The 14407-nt window shown below is 36.4% G+C and overlaps 1 protein-coding gene across 50 annotated transcripts in view; it reads right to left on the bottom strand.

Moving 5' to 3' along the window:
* LOC120888398 (phospholipid-transporting ATPase IB-like) overlaps positions 1 to 14407 on the bottom strand; it is a 151352-nt gene that overhangs the window by 13114 nt on the left and 123831 nt on the right. For 44 of the 50 annotated variants that reach the window (XM_078015594.1, XM_078015602.1, XM_078015588.1 and 41 more), the window contains 5 exons: positions 12218 to 12329; positions 11703 to 11868; positions 4135 to 4262; positions 2967 to 3044; positions 318 to 406 (listed from right to left, as the gene is read on the bottom strand). In XM_078015594.1, the coding sequence (XP_077871720.1) occupies positions 318 to 406; positions 2967 to 3044; positions 4135 to 4262; positions 11703 to 11868; positions 12218 to 12329 (573 nt within the window). Of the gene's footprint in view, positions 1 to 317; positions 407 to 677; positions 701 to 2966; positions 3045 to 4134; positions 4263 to 11702; positions 11869 to 12217; positions 12330 to 14407 lie in introns of those variants that run through there. The other 6 variants (XM_078015632.1, XM_078015634.1, XM_078015635.1 and 3 more) reach the window with 3 other exon arrangements.

The raw sequence follows: 14407 nt of genomic DNA, 5'->3' as shown, positions 1-14407 counted from the left end.
CATACTGAGTGAAATAAGCCAGACACAGAAAGTCGAGGGTCAAATATTTTCTCTTATATATGGAAACTACAGAGAAATAAAATTTTTAAATGTGTGTGTGTAGGGGGGGTTCTCATGAAAATAGAAGGGAGAACGGTGGAGTAGAGGAAGAGGAACAAAGTGGAGAGGGACGTATGGGAAACAGGAAGAACAGCAGAATGAAATTAATCATTAATTAGGTCATATGCATGTATGAACATACCACAATGATTTTTTTGCTTTTATATATAACTTCAATGCACCAATTTACAACAGAGTATGACAATAAAAACACTTACCCATAAATTATGCCTGCAATGGTACACTTCTTAAATGCCATTGTATTGCAAGTGAGGGTTCCTGTTTTATCAGAAAATAAATATTTTACCTAAACAAAAAGTGAACATGAAAAAATCACATGTTTAAAATGTACTTACATATCAAAGACAACAAGATTAAGTACTTTCTAAATTCTTAAAACATGTAAATTTTTTAGAAAGCAAGAAATGCAGTCCATTAGAATTCTACCTTAATATTTATATTTATTTTGAAAGTTATGTTCTTTGTTTTACACTTGAGGTAAAATTGAGTAGTTATATGCAAAACAAACTTTAAGCATCAAACCAAAAGAAAATCAGAAGCCAAGTTCATTTTCTTACCGCAGAAATTTCATCAAAAGTATCTAGAAAACATTAAATAGATGAAAATGAAATACAAACTCTATGCAATTTTAATTATGGTCACAACTACAATGCTCATTTCTAAGAAGAAATGAAAATTCTGTCAAACTCTATATTCTCCTCTCTGTCCAGTCCCTAGAGACCACTATTCAGTTGTCTGTCTCTATGAATTTGACCTCAGACTTATAAATAGAATCATTTAATCTCCTTTTTATGGCATATTTTACTTAGCATAACGTCCTCAAGATTCATCCATGAGAGGCTAAGGATATATTTCAATGGTAGAACACTTGCCTAGCATGTGCCAAGCTATAGGTTTGATCCCCAGCACCAAACACACAGACACACAATCAGCTTTGTGTCAACATTTTATTCTTTTCAGGAGATGAATAATAACCCATTGTATGGGTATACCACTTTGTTTATCCTTTCATCCATTGATGTTTTCACCTTTTTGCTACTATAAATAATGATTTTATGAACATTGTTATACAATATATTTTCAAGCCCCTGCTTCCAACATTTTGTGTACATACCCAAAAGTGGAATTTCTGGATCATATGATAATTCCATGCTTAGTATTTTGAGGATCAATCAAAATGTTTTCCATCTTAGCAGTTGTACCATTTTACAGTTTTTCCAGCAAGGCACAACGTTTGCAAAATTTCCACACCCTCATCAGTGTCTGTTCTTTATTGTTTTTCATTGTAATAAAATAATAGCCATAATAATGGTTATAAATAATATCTCATTGTGATTTTGATTTGCATTTACCTAAAGATTAATGATAATGAGTATCTTTTCAAGAGTCTATTGGCCATTTATATATCTTCTTTGGAGAAAGATCTATTCAAATCCTTTGTGCTTTTTTGAATTAGTTTATTTGTCTTTTTACTGTCGAGTTGTAGAAGTTTTTGTGTATCCTGAATATTAAGTTCTCTATTGCCCTTCTGTTTTCAATTTCATCATTTTTGCTCTTTTCATTATGTTTTACCTACATAAGCAATATAACTATTTTCAAAGCTTGAGTCCTAAAGCTTACTTTTATTAATGTTATATTTAATTACTCTAAAAGATTGACATCAATTTTTATTAATGTTATATTTAATTATTACTCTAAAAGACTAGGCAAGGTTGATGAAATGGTACTTTTCCAACTGCCAATTAGAAAACACACTCTAAAATAAATAATCTGATTTTTATGAGGAGAAAAGATGCTAGAGGAGTTAATTATTGCAGACTCCTTCATTTTTAATTCTTAAATATAAAAAAAATAAATAAAAGAATATTGGTGTAGTTCTCTGAACAGGCATTTCCAAAAGCCAAAATGCTTTTTAAATAAATATTTACTGACAACCCATTATTCAAATGATACCACACAATGTGATTATGAATTAAAAATTATATTTACCAAGTACTGTTTAATATGAATAGCATGAATTAAGTTTCTACCACACTCCAGGGACTATGCTGAGTGCCTTATATGCACATTATCCTATTCAGTTATTGCAATCTTGTGACAAAGATGCTCTTATTACCCATTTTACATATTAGGAATCAAGGCCAGGAAAGTCACACAAGGAGCCCAAATTACTCAGCTGGTAATTTGATAGATGGTAGAGCCAGAATTCACACCCTTGAAGCTTAACATCCCCAATTAATTGAAATATGGAAAATTTCAATCTAGTAAAAACATATTAAGAAAAAAAAGATATTTAGAAAAATCAGAATTATAAGTCTTATTTCTTTTAGCTACAACAATGGGAGATTATTTTTTAATTTACAGATACATATAGACAAAGAAGCTATGAACCGATGTATGGGTGTGGAAGTGAAGAATTTTGTAGCAATCTCTAAAATTTTATAGCAGCTTTTGGCTGCTTTTTGTGGGTCATCAGCCTCATGAAGGGAGGGGAAGAAGAAGGCAAGAGCTCTCCTCAGCCAGTTCCTAACTTTGAAAGCTAACTACTGTTAGCCCACCTGAGAGCTAACATCAGCCTTCCCTTTCTTCCCTTCTAGCTTTTCACTCTTTCATAAACACATAATAACCTGTACTGAGTTTGTTCTCCTTCAACATGATGCAGTATATTTAAACATGATGCAGAATTATCAATATTTTGAACGAAACATGCCTACTCCTATTCCCACTCCACATGTCAATTTGAACTGTACCCTGTTCTCACGGTGGCATTGAGATTTGCAAAAGCTCTCCCTAGAGTCTTCTATGAAGCTCCTATCACATTGCTCATTCCCTGAAAAGTCTCTCACCTGCCCAAGCTCTTCATTGAGGTTGGATGTTCTGGCCATGGCATAAAGATCATTTTGTTCATAATGCATATCTTCATCCTGCAACAAATGAAAAATACAGTCCAAACCATAATTAGAATGAGGCTCAAAATCTCTTGTAGAAGGCTGACCCTGGCATTGGTATTTCTATGTGATCAACATTTAAAAATAACCCACAATGGACAGTGTAGAATACTTAGATTAACCCAATAGGTTAACTTCTCTCATACAACAGGAGAATCAATTTAGGAGAAGCAGAGGCACCTGTATTGGTGAACAGGGATCAAAAGACTTGGCTTTCAAATTCTTTGCTCTGCCTCAGCCAACCTGTGAACTTGCCTAAGTTAGTTAGCATCTCTGTGTCTCATCTCACAGCACTCTACAAAATTAAATGAGAATACACTTGAAAGCACTTTGTCTCACTTCTTGGCTGTTAAAATATTACTCTCTGGCTGGAGGTGTGTAGCTCAGTAGTGGAAACCTTACCTAGCACGATGAGATCCTGGGTTTGATGCCAGCACCACCAAAAGATAACATCAACAACAACAAAAAAATGTTCTTCAAATTATGGCCATCCAATGGCACAGTAAGAAGATTTTTTAAATATGCAACATTTAGAAATAATTTTATTTCAAAGACAAATACTCAAAGATAATAATTAAAAATTATAGCCCCATTCAAACTGTTAAATTAGTTTAGTCCCCAATTCATTAAATATTAGTGTCAATACATGACTGACAACCTAAAAAATTTTTAATTAATTTGAAGTGATTCTGGAATGATTGCCAAGAATCTATCATTCTGGCTATGATCTGTAAGCCTCCTTCACTGTTGAGTATTTTGAATTTTATTAGATTAACTATCTTTCCATACTCACTACCAAGCCACTATCTCTTAAACCTGTTTCAACAGTTAGAAAAAAAAAAAAAAAAGGTATGAAAAAATGATGTCCTCAAGATTAACACAAGGGTCCCACCATTGCTGAGCCAGGTTGACACCAGTGCTTGTCTTTCTGTTGAAAGCGTCCCTGGCCCAGTGGCTATACTAGCCCTGTCACAAGGACTCAATGACATTATTAGTTCTTTGATATCAAATAAAAGCCATGGCTCAAGAGAGAATTTTTGTTTAAATTTCTGATTTTAATACTCACCCAGTTTATAAACTGGGCCTGAATGAATTTCACAGTTTCCAGAGTTAACAGCAGACTGATGGGAACAAGGTTATGGTACAAGATAATGAATACCAGTATATCAAACACATGGTTGTGGGGGGTGATACCTGTGGAGAAAATCAGCAGAACTATGTCACAGCTTCAGACAATGGTTTCATTTATCCTCATTTGAATTACCACTTTATTAGAATTGTGGAATTTTTCCATGAAAATCATGATTAAAAGTGGACCCCAAAATGAATATTTTTATGAAAATTAATCAAATAGCAGCCATGCATGACCAGTATGGGAAGCACGGAGATTCGAGATCACCCTGCTCTCAGGGAGGTCAGGATTCGGACTGAGGAAGAAAGCCAGGACAGTGAAGATGGTGTGAGGAATTCCATGGTGGCACAGAACATTGAGCATGGTGACAATGACATAAAGAAAAGGGCCAGCATCTCAGACAGGAACATCTCAGAAAAGGAGATGAGCGGAGTTTGAAGGAGAAGGAAGTTTGCTAAATGCAGGAGATAAGAGGAAGAGAATGAGGAGGACATTGTAGCTGGATGTAACAGTGGGTGTGAAGTCAGAGACAGACTTCACTTTAGTTAAGGAAACTAAAACATGAGCATATAAATAGGTACTTATATTAGACTTTTTAAAATTTAACAAAAGTAGTGAAGGCCAAAAAAGAGGTAAATGGGAGGCTTTGTAAAATCTATACATATACTCATATTTTCAAGAGATATTTGTGTGTTTGAGACAGTAATTTTCCAATAAGAAATTCAACCTAATTTCAGAGAAAGTGACTTTAAAATATTTTGAAGGTGTTCAGGGGATATGTACACACTGAATTATGTATATATTTTTCTGAAAACTTGCATCTCAATCTTATATTTTGTTTATATATCTGTGTTACATGGGGTATGGGGTATAACTGAAAAAAGATAGCCAAATTATTTTGTAGAAGTGTTACATTTTGCTGAACACAAGTTCATATAATTGAATAAAATTAAAGAATTATTTTAACTTGTAAGTTAAAAATCTTGTATTCCTTTTTTTTTCTTTTAGAGAAACATAACTGGTAATGTAGGACAATTGGAGCAAAATCTAGATTTCTAAATTACATCAACTTGAAAGTAAGTCACATCTTTTCAAACTCTATGACCTCAAGTTGACTAACATTTCCTTATTTGCCATGATTATATTGTTATATTTACCTTAGATTTATAAATCAATCTTTTAAGAAAAGGAGAGGTAGATTTTTTACTATGACCATTTTATGGACAGAGAAACCAAGACAAAACTTTCAGTGTTTTGCCAAGTTTATTAATTATTGAAAGTGCAGTTATAATTTTAATCCAACAAGTGTCCTCTTCTTTTGAACTAGAGTATCCTGGGAATATTGATATAGTCTGGAACCAATTCTAGGTTCGTTTTCCAAATATGCCACTCACTACATCTGTACTTTTTGGTTGCCATATGGCATCTGAGTTTCGCAGCAGTAAGTCAAGAAATTGGACTAGAACATTATAAAGTTCTATGTCAACTCAAAAATTATTTCTTATAGTCAATTAATTACTGAGTTTGTTATTAAAAAAATGTTCTTGAAGTTAAGGGTACAATGATTCCTGTCCTCAAAACTACATAATCTAGGGCTGAGGCTGTGGCTCACCAGTAGCACACTTGCCTGGAATTTGTGAGGCACTGGGTTCAATCCTCAGCACCACATATAAGTAAATTTAAAAAAAAAAAAAAAAAAAGGTTCATTGACAACTAAAAATATATATATATTTTAAAAATGCATAATCTAGAGAGAAGAAGGCAGAGCAAATCTAGGCAGCAACTCTTGATCAGCCATAGCCCAGAAAAACATGTAGTGAAAGACCAATGAATGATGAGCAACAGAGTAAACACTCTAAAACTCAATATTGGACATCTTGAGATTTGGAGGGACTTGGAATTTGGTTACCAGAGCAGAAAATAAGGACAGAGGTTCTTGACCCAAACTCAGAAGGGAGGTTTAACAAAGAGACAAAGAAGAAAAGGAAAAGCCCATAAATTTACTTCCTTAACAAAGTTGGAAAGAAAATGAAACCAAGTCAAAATGGGACAGAAGCAGCAAAGAGTGAAGGGGATCACCGAGTGTGAGCTAAAAGCTGTGCTGGGGCAGGGCAATCGTTCTGTAAAGTCCACAGCTAGCCAGTCTCCCTAGAGGAAAGTAAACCCATACAGCTTCTCCTCACCTACAAATAAAACCACAGGGAAAGTTTCTGAATGGTCTTGTCTGAGTAATCCATCCGGAAGTGCAGAGAGATCTTTATTAGTTGAATGCTGCCCAAACCCCTCCCCTTCACTGTGGACAAGGGAAGTGGAGTGGAGCTGACCTGACAACAAGTCACGCCCAGGGAGTGCTAAACCCAACCCAGTGCTCCCCCACAGCCTCCGCAGGAGTTGAGGCAACGACGGGCTGACACCCTAACTCCATCACACTGATAGGTAAAATGCCAGTCATCTGCCTCAGCCGTGGTGGAAGCTTCCACGCCAGTATGTCCACAGAAAGTCCGCACCCAAAGGCTCCACACTGCAGACAACGGCCAAGTGTCTAGCTAGAGCCACTACCAAAAACTCCAAGCAGAGGGGAGTGGGCACTCAGCAAATCCAAAACTGCCAGCCGTGTAGGAGTTCAGAAAAATGACCATCAACTGTCAATCTCCCCAAGTCACAAGAAAGGTATCCCAGTGATGTTCATCATCCAAGTGGAGGTTTCTATCCCACAGGCCACCTACAGAGAACCTTCATTCACAGGCCCTACAATTGTAGTCAGAACCCCACCCCCCCGTTGTGTGTTAGCATCCATGTATCAGAGAGAACATTTGACCTTTACTTTTGTGAGACTGGCTTATTTCACTTAGCATGATAGGCTCCAGAACCAACCATTGACTGGCAAAATGACATAAAGTCATTCTTCTTTATGGCTGAGTAATATTCTCTAGAGCATATATACCCAGTTTTCTTTACCCACTCATCTGTTGAAAGACACCTAGTTTAAGTTCCATAGCTTAGCTCTTGTTACTTGAGCTGCTATAAACATTGATGTGGCTGCATCACTGTAGTCTACATTTATACCTTCAGATTTATACCAAGGAGTGATATAACCAAGGTCAAATGGTGGTTTCATATTTAATTTTTTGAGGAATCTCCATACTGCTTTCCAGAGTGGTGTCACCAATTTCAGTCCCACCAGCAATGTATGAGTGTGCCTTTTCTCCCCACATCCTCATCAATATTTATTGTTGTATTCTTGATGGTTGTCATTCAGACTGGATTCAGATGGAATCTCACTTAATTTGCATTTTCAAATTGAACATTCTTTCATATATTTGTTGAGCATTTGTATCTCCTCTTCTGTGAAGTGTCTGTTCAGGAGAGGCACTTGGGTGTGAATTAGAACAAGATACATTCCATGCTTGTATAATTATTTATGTCAAAATGTATTCTACTGTCTTGTATAAATAAAAAGAACCAATGAAATAAATAAATGGAACAAAAAGTGTGGGGATTTCTATGAAAAAAAAAGAGCAAACTATGGAGTAAAAAAAGATTGAGGAGAAGGGAGAAGGAATGCGGAAAGGTGGCACAGTGGAATGAAATTGACCAAATTTTGCTATGTACATTGAATATAACACAGTGAATTTCATCATTGTGTATATCTATAAAGCAGTAATTAAAAAACAATAAATTGGGCTGGAGCACTCAGTGGTAGAGTGCTCAGTGGTGGAGCACTTGCCTAGCATGTGTGAGGCTCTGAGTTTGATTCTCAGCACCACATATAAATACATACATAAAATAAAGGTATATCAACAACTAAAAATATATTTTAAAAAATAAATAACGAGGAGAAAGATCAGGAGCATAGAGGAAGGGAAACAGGAAGAGTAAAGAGGGCGGTGAAGAGAGACGTACTAGGGACTAAAATAAAGCAAATTATATTCCATGCATGTTTGGCTATGTCAAAATGAACCTCACTATTGTGCACAACTATAATGTACTAATAAAAACATTTTTTAAAAGACCTACATAAAAAATTCACAATCTAGGGTTGAGGGGCAAATAAACAATAATCATGAAACATGGAAATGGAATGAATTCTATTATGTATATTATAATAGAACCAAATAGAACTCCTAAGTATAAAGTCTGGGAGAAGTAAGTCATGAAATGCCACAAGAGAAGATACTGCCTCATCTTGGCCTCATTGAGCAGTGTTAGGTGTTCAGGTGAAAGGGACCAGAGGTGAATTTGAGGCCCAAAGGAGCATGGGACAAAAGGCCTAGAGGTATCAACAGCCAGTTAATGTAAGGTTCCTGCAAGATACCAAAAAGCAGGCAGTGCTTTGTTGATGGAGATTAGGCCCTGAGGAGGAAGTAGGAGTATATCATACCATAGGAATGGATAAGGTAATAAAGGTCCTGGTATTGGCATACTGGAGAAGGCTTAACTTGACCCTGTATACCAGGAGGCAGGAAATATTTTTAGTAACAGATAGAGGATCTCCTTTGCAACTACCCAGCTCTGCCATTGTGACATTAAAATAGCCTCAGACAACGCAAAAACAAGTAGGCATGGCTATGTCAATAAAACCACTCACAGGTACAAGCAGTGATTTGCCAATCCAGTGTAGGCAATAGAATACCACTGAAGTCAGTGTCATGTGTACATAACTACTTTTTATATGGGCACTATAGTGACCAGGGAATAGAAACAATAAGAGTCACTTCCTCTTTCAGGAAGTCTGCAGAGAGCTGGGGCTGTAGCTCAGTGGTAGAGTTCCTGCCTTGCACATATGAGGCACTGGGTTCGATCCTCAGAACCACATAAAAATAAATAAAGATATCATGTCCACCTACAACTAAAAAAATGTATTATGAAAACAAACAAAAAAAGAAGTCTGACAGAAAAGGGAAGAGGAGGTAATTTATATGGCATACAACCTTGACAAATTTTATAGAAACCAAAATATCAGTAACTTTTGTTCAGTTTGGACATAAACTTATTTTTTTATGTCCAAAATAAGATGATGTCATAGTTTGGACGTAGCATGTCCACCAAAAGCCCATACGTTAAAGGCCTAAGGGTGAACTTTTTGGTTAATGGTGGAAACATTAAAGGTGGGGGTTACTGATGGGAAGTTCTTAGGTCATTGGATACATACCTCCAAGGGGAACTGTGGGACCCCTAGTCCCCTCCATCATCTCTTTGCTCCCTGTCTCTAAATGTAAGCAGCTTTGCTCTACCATGAAATGCTACCTTAAAACAACAAAGCCAACTGGAACCACTAAAACAGTGAGCCAAAATAAACCTTTTCTCTACATGTTAATTATTTGGGGAATTTTATTACAGTAATGGAAAGCTGACTAATACAGATAATATTAACTCTCTTCTGTTAGAGCAAATTGAAGAAGGAAATTTAAATCCAGATTGCCTTTTGAAAGTAATCTAAAATCTATAACATTGAAAATCAGAATTGGACAGGGAACATCTGGAAATCCCCATGGCTTAAGAATAAACCTGCCTCAGGTTTTGATGCTATCTACAGAGTTTATAACTTGGTTTCTTTATTCCTAAAATGTTCCCAAACAGGTCTACATAAGGGAGGTTAAAATAGTTCAAGATCCTCAAAGACAGACTATAAAAGCCAGAAAGTATATAATGCTTTACTCTGAAACATAGAAATACATTAATTAAAAAAATGCTGAACTTTTCATGTCATATACTAGTTCACTTTAAGACTGTAGAACGAATCAGACACGATTTTCCTGTGTTCACATATCAATACATGACCAGTGTAACTCCACATCATGTACAACCACAAGAATGAGTGCTCCATGTATGTATGATATGTCAAAATACATTCTACTGTCATGTATAACTAAAAAGAACAAATTTAAAAATTTTAAAAATACTTTACTTACAGCAAATTGATTTAATAAACGAATCCCCCCCCCATTCCATGCCCACTGTCCTCATTTTCTCATCAATGTACATCACACACAAAACTGTATTGACCTGATGAGGCAGGTATTATTTCCATTTTCAAATGAGGGAAGCAAGGCCTAGTGAAGGAAAAGCCTCATCAAAATTCTTATAGTCACTAAGTGTTAGAGCTAAAGACTTGGACCCTTGTGTGTCTGGCTCACATTCTTGTGCTTCTTCCCTGAGTCCTATCTCTCTCCTGTATTTTGGAATGCCATAACTATCTGTAATTGTCCTAATAATTTTTAAACAATCTTAAATTATCGGTCTCATAATTGACTAATATTGACAATATAGAGAGAATTAAAAAACCCAACAGCTAGAAAGCAACCCAATTAAAAAATGGGCAAAGGCCATAAACAGACATTTCTCTAAAGAAGACATATAATGGCAAATAGGTATGTGAAAAAAATGCTCAATATCACTAATGATCAGAAAAATGTAAATTAAAACCACAATGGGTTTGCATACTACATCTGGTAGAATGGCTTTTATAAAAGAATAGCAAGTCGTATCAAGGAATGATAGAAAAGGGAACCCTTGTACACCATTAGGGGGTATGTAAATTAGCACAACCATTTTGGAAAATGCTATGGTGTTTCCTCAAAATATTAAAACTAGAGCTATCATATGATCAAACAGTTCCTCCGCTGGGTAGATACTCAAAGGAAAGGAATTAGTGTGTGAAAGAGATAAGGCCCTCTTGTGTTTTTTGCAGTAGAGTTACAAAAGCCAGGGTTCAGCATCAACCTAAGTGTCCTTCAAGCAAAGAATTGATAAAGAAAATATGAGACACACACACACACACACACACACACACACACACACACACGCACAGGAGAAATACTATTTGGCCTTAAAATATAAAGCAATATTGTCATTTGTAAAAACATTGATGAAGTTGAAGGCTATTGTGTTAAGTGAAATAAGTCAATCACAAAAGGGCAAATACTGCAGCACTCTTATGTTTAGAATCTAAAATGTCAGTCATTGACATAGAGAGTAGAATGGTGGTTTCCAGGGTCTGGGAGATAGGGAGAAGGACATAATGGAGGTCTGTGTTAAAGAGTTTAAAGTTTCAGTTAAACAGGAGATTGATTGTACAGTGCTGACCATCATTAATACTAATCCACTGTGTATTTGAAAATTGCCAAAAGAGAAGCTTTTAAATGTTTTCAGAACAAGAAAATAGTATGTGAGGTTAAGGATATAAAAGTTAGCTTAATTACATTGTTCTACAATGTATACATGTCAAAAATCATATTGCACTGCATATATAAAGGCAATTATTTCTCAATTAAAAATAAAGCTTTAAAAAATAAATAAAGATTTAAAATTTTTAAGAAGGGAACATTGTTTCTAGTACTACTTTACAATCACTTTCTCAAAAAAAAAAAAAGACACCAGCCAAAATTGTTAGAATAAGGGAGGACCCTTTTAAACAAAAGCAGGGAAACAAGTCTTTAAAGTCCCTATTTTAAAAGCATAACTTCCCAAAGTGGCAGCTTCTTGAACTCTTAAACACTTACCACTAATTCCCATGTACCAAATGTTTTCCAGGTACATTTTGTTCCAGATTGTGGCTCCCACACAGCTCACTGCAGATATCACAAAGAGTAGTAGCAACAAAATGAGGATCTGCATGTTGGTTACTTTCTCAACCTGTGATCTCTTGAGAGGTGATTTGACGGAATTCTGCACAATAGCACATTTATTCATGTTCACACAGCAGGCACACATGCACATATATCCAAAGAACAAAATACACACACATACACAAACACAAACATACACACACATACAGAATTATACTGTAAAAACAAGATAATTGCAATTTGGTAATAAATATCTGGTAAGAAATAATTTTGAAAAGCTGAAGAAATATCTAAAATGAGAGGTATAATATGAACCTGCCTTTAAATTTCAGAGTAATAAAGAGGAATGAGCCTCCTGAATTCAAAAGATATATACTAAACTCCCTCACTTCATATAATCAGAAGGAAACATCCAGAATCAGAAAATTCGTCATCACAGACTATTTTACCTGCATCAATTTGGTTTCAAATCCAGTGTAAATGACTACACCAATGATCCACTGTGTATTTTTCAGCTGTGTACCTCTCAGCAACATCTGGTCAGGACCAACTGAAATAGGACTAAAAATAAGAAAGAGCATTTATAAAGTACCAAAGAAGTCCTTTTCTCACAGTGTGATAACAAAGCATAGGCCTTGTTATGGTTTGGATAGACGGTGTTCCCCCAAAGCTCCTGTGTTAATGCAGGAATGTCCAGAGGTGAAATTATTGGATTGTGAGAATTGTAGCCTAATCCACCTGAGTTTTAATAGACTGGGTAGTAACTGTTGTCGGGTGGGGTATGGTTGGATGTAGGTATTCTGATCATGGAAATAGACAGGGGAGCATTCCCCAAGTGAGCAAACTCCCAGGGGGTAACTGGAGCCCTAATTCCCAGGATTGGAAGGCCCAGCCTCCTCCCTGTGAGGTAATAAGACAATCGTGCAGGCACTACCTAGTTTCCTTAAACCTGTCCTTGGAGAGAAGGGGCTCTGTGTCTGTATTAACCTGGACTTTATCTCAGTTAGCTGGCACTCGGGTGAAAGAAACGCTAATTAGAATATGGTCATGGTCACAGGGGGTATGTGTTCTTTGAGTTCACTTCTGCACTTCTTCTTCACCACTTCACTCCTCTCTGCTCCTCCTGTCTGTCTGCTGTGTCTGTCTGTTCTTTTGTGCTCCTCCTCACAGGTTGTCTCCACAGGTGATCCTTTACAGTTGGAGAAAGTGGATCACTGAAGGTATACCCCAAAAGGGCTCGTCTTCCCTGTGGTCTCTCTCTCTCTCTCTCTCTCTCTCTCCTTCCTGACCATGCCATGAACTGAGATGCTTTCCTGCCCTGGGACCTCACCCTGTGATGCATAGCTTCACCTCAGGCCCCAGGCCATGGAGTTGGCCATATTTGAACTGAGGCCTTTGAAACCATAAACCCCCAACAAACTTTCCTTCCTCTAAATTGTTCTTGACTGATATCTGGCCTTCAGTGACACAGAATTTAAAACTAGCCTTCACCTTACATATATTTCTTTTTGGCAACTTCAACTCTGGAAGCAGACGACAATAAAATAGATGTTTCTTTATATAGTCACCTATTTCTAAAAGAGCATGAAAAAAATTTTTTCTTTGGTGTCTACTGCTCACCATTCCAAAGTCATGATGATTATAAATTTTAGATAGAAACTATCTCTTATGCCTAGAGTGCTTATAAAATTTGGAAAAATAACAGATCCAGAACAGCTAAAGCAATTCTAAGCAGGAAGAATGAAACAGGTGGTATCACTATACTAGACCTTAAACTATACTACAGAGAAATAGTAACAAAAACAGCAAGGTACTGGCACCAGAACAGGCTGGTATACCAATGGTACAGAATAGAGGACACAGAGACTAACCAACAAAATTACAACTTTCTTATATTAGACAAAGGTGCTGAAAGCATGCAATGGAGGAAGGATAGTATCTTCAACAAATGGTACTGGGGAAACCTGGAAATCCATATGCAACAAAATAAAACTGAATCCCCATCTCTCACCATGCACAAAAGTTAACTCAAAATGGGTCAAGGACCTAGGAATTAACCCAGAGACTCTGCATCTAATAGAAGAAAAAGTAGGCCCTAATCTTCATCATGTGGGGTTAGGCCCCAACTTCCTTAATAAGACTCCTATAGCGCAAGAATTAAAACCAAGCATCAACTAATGGGATGGATGCAAACTAACAAGTTTCTTCTCAGCAAAAGAAATAATCTGTGAGGTGAACAGAGAGCCTACATCCTGGGAACAATTTTTTATCCCTCACACATCAGATAGAGCTCTAATATCTAGGGTATATAAAGAGCTCAACAAGATAAGCACCAAAAAAAAAAAAAAAGCAAATAATCCAATCAATAAATGACACTGAGACCTGAACAGACACTTCTCAGAGGAGGATATACAATCAGTCAACAAATACACGAAAAAATACTCATCATCTCTAGCAATCAGAGAAATGCAAATCAAAACTACTCTAATATATCGTCTCACTCAAGTAAGAATGGCAGCCATTATGAAGACAAACAACAACAGGTATTGGCAAGGATGTGGGGAAAAAAGGTACACTCATACATTGCTGGTGGGACTGCAAATTAGTGCAGCCAATTTGGAAAGCAGTATGGAGATTCC

This window comes from Ictidomys tridecemlineatus, chromosome 6, assembly GCF_052094955.1.
Source record: "Ictidomys tridecemlineatus isolate mIctTri1 chromosome 6, mIctTri1.hap1, whole genome shotgun sequence".
NCBI classification, from domain to species: domain Eukaryota; kingdom Metazoa; phylum Chordata; class Mammalia; order Rodentia; family Sciuridae; genus Ictidomys; species Ictidomys tridecemlineatus.
The sequence above is the reverse complement of the archived record's forward strand: the minus strand, read 5'-3'. Positions and strand labels throughout refer to the sequence as shown.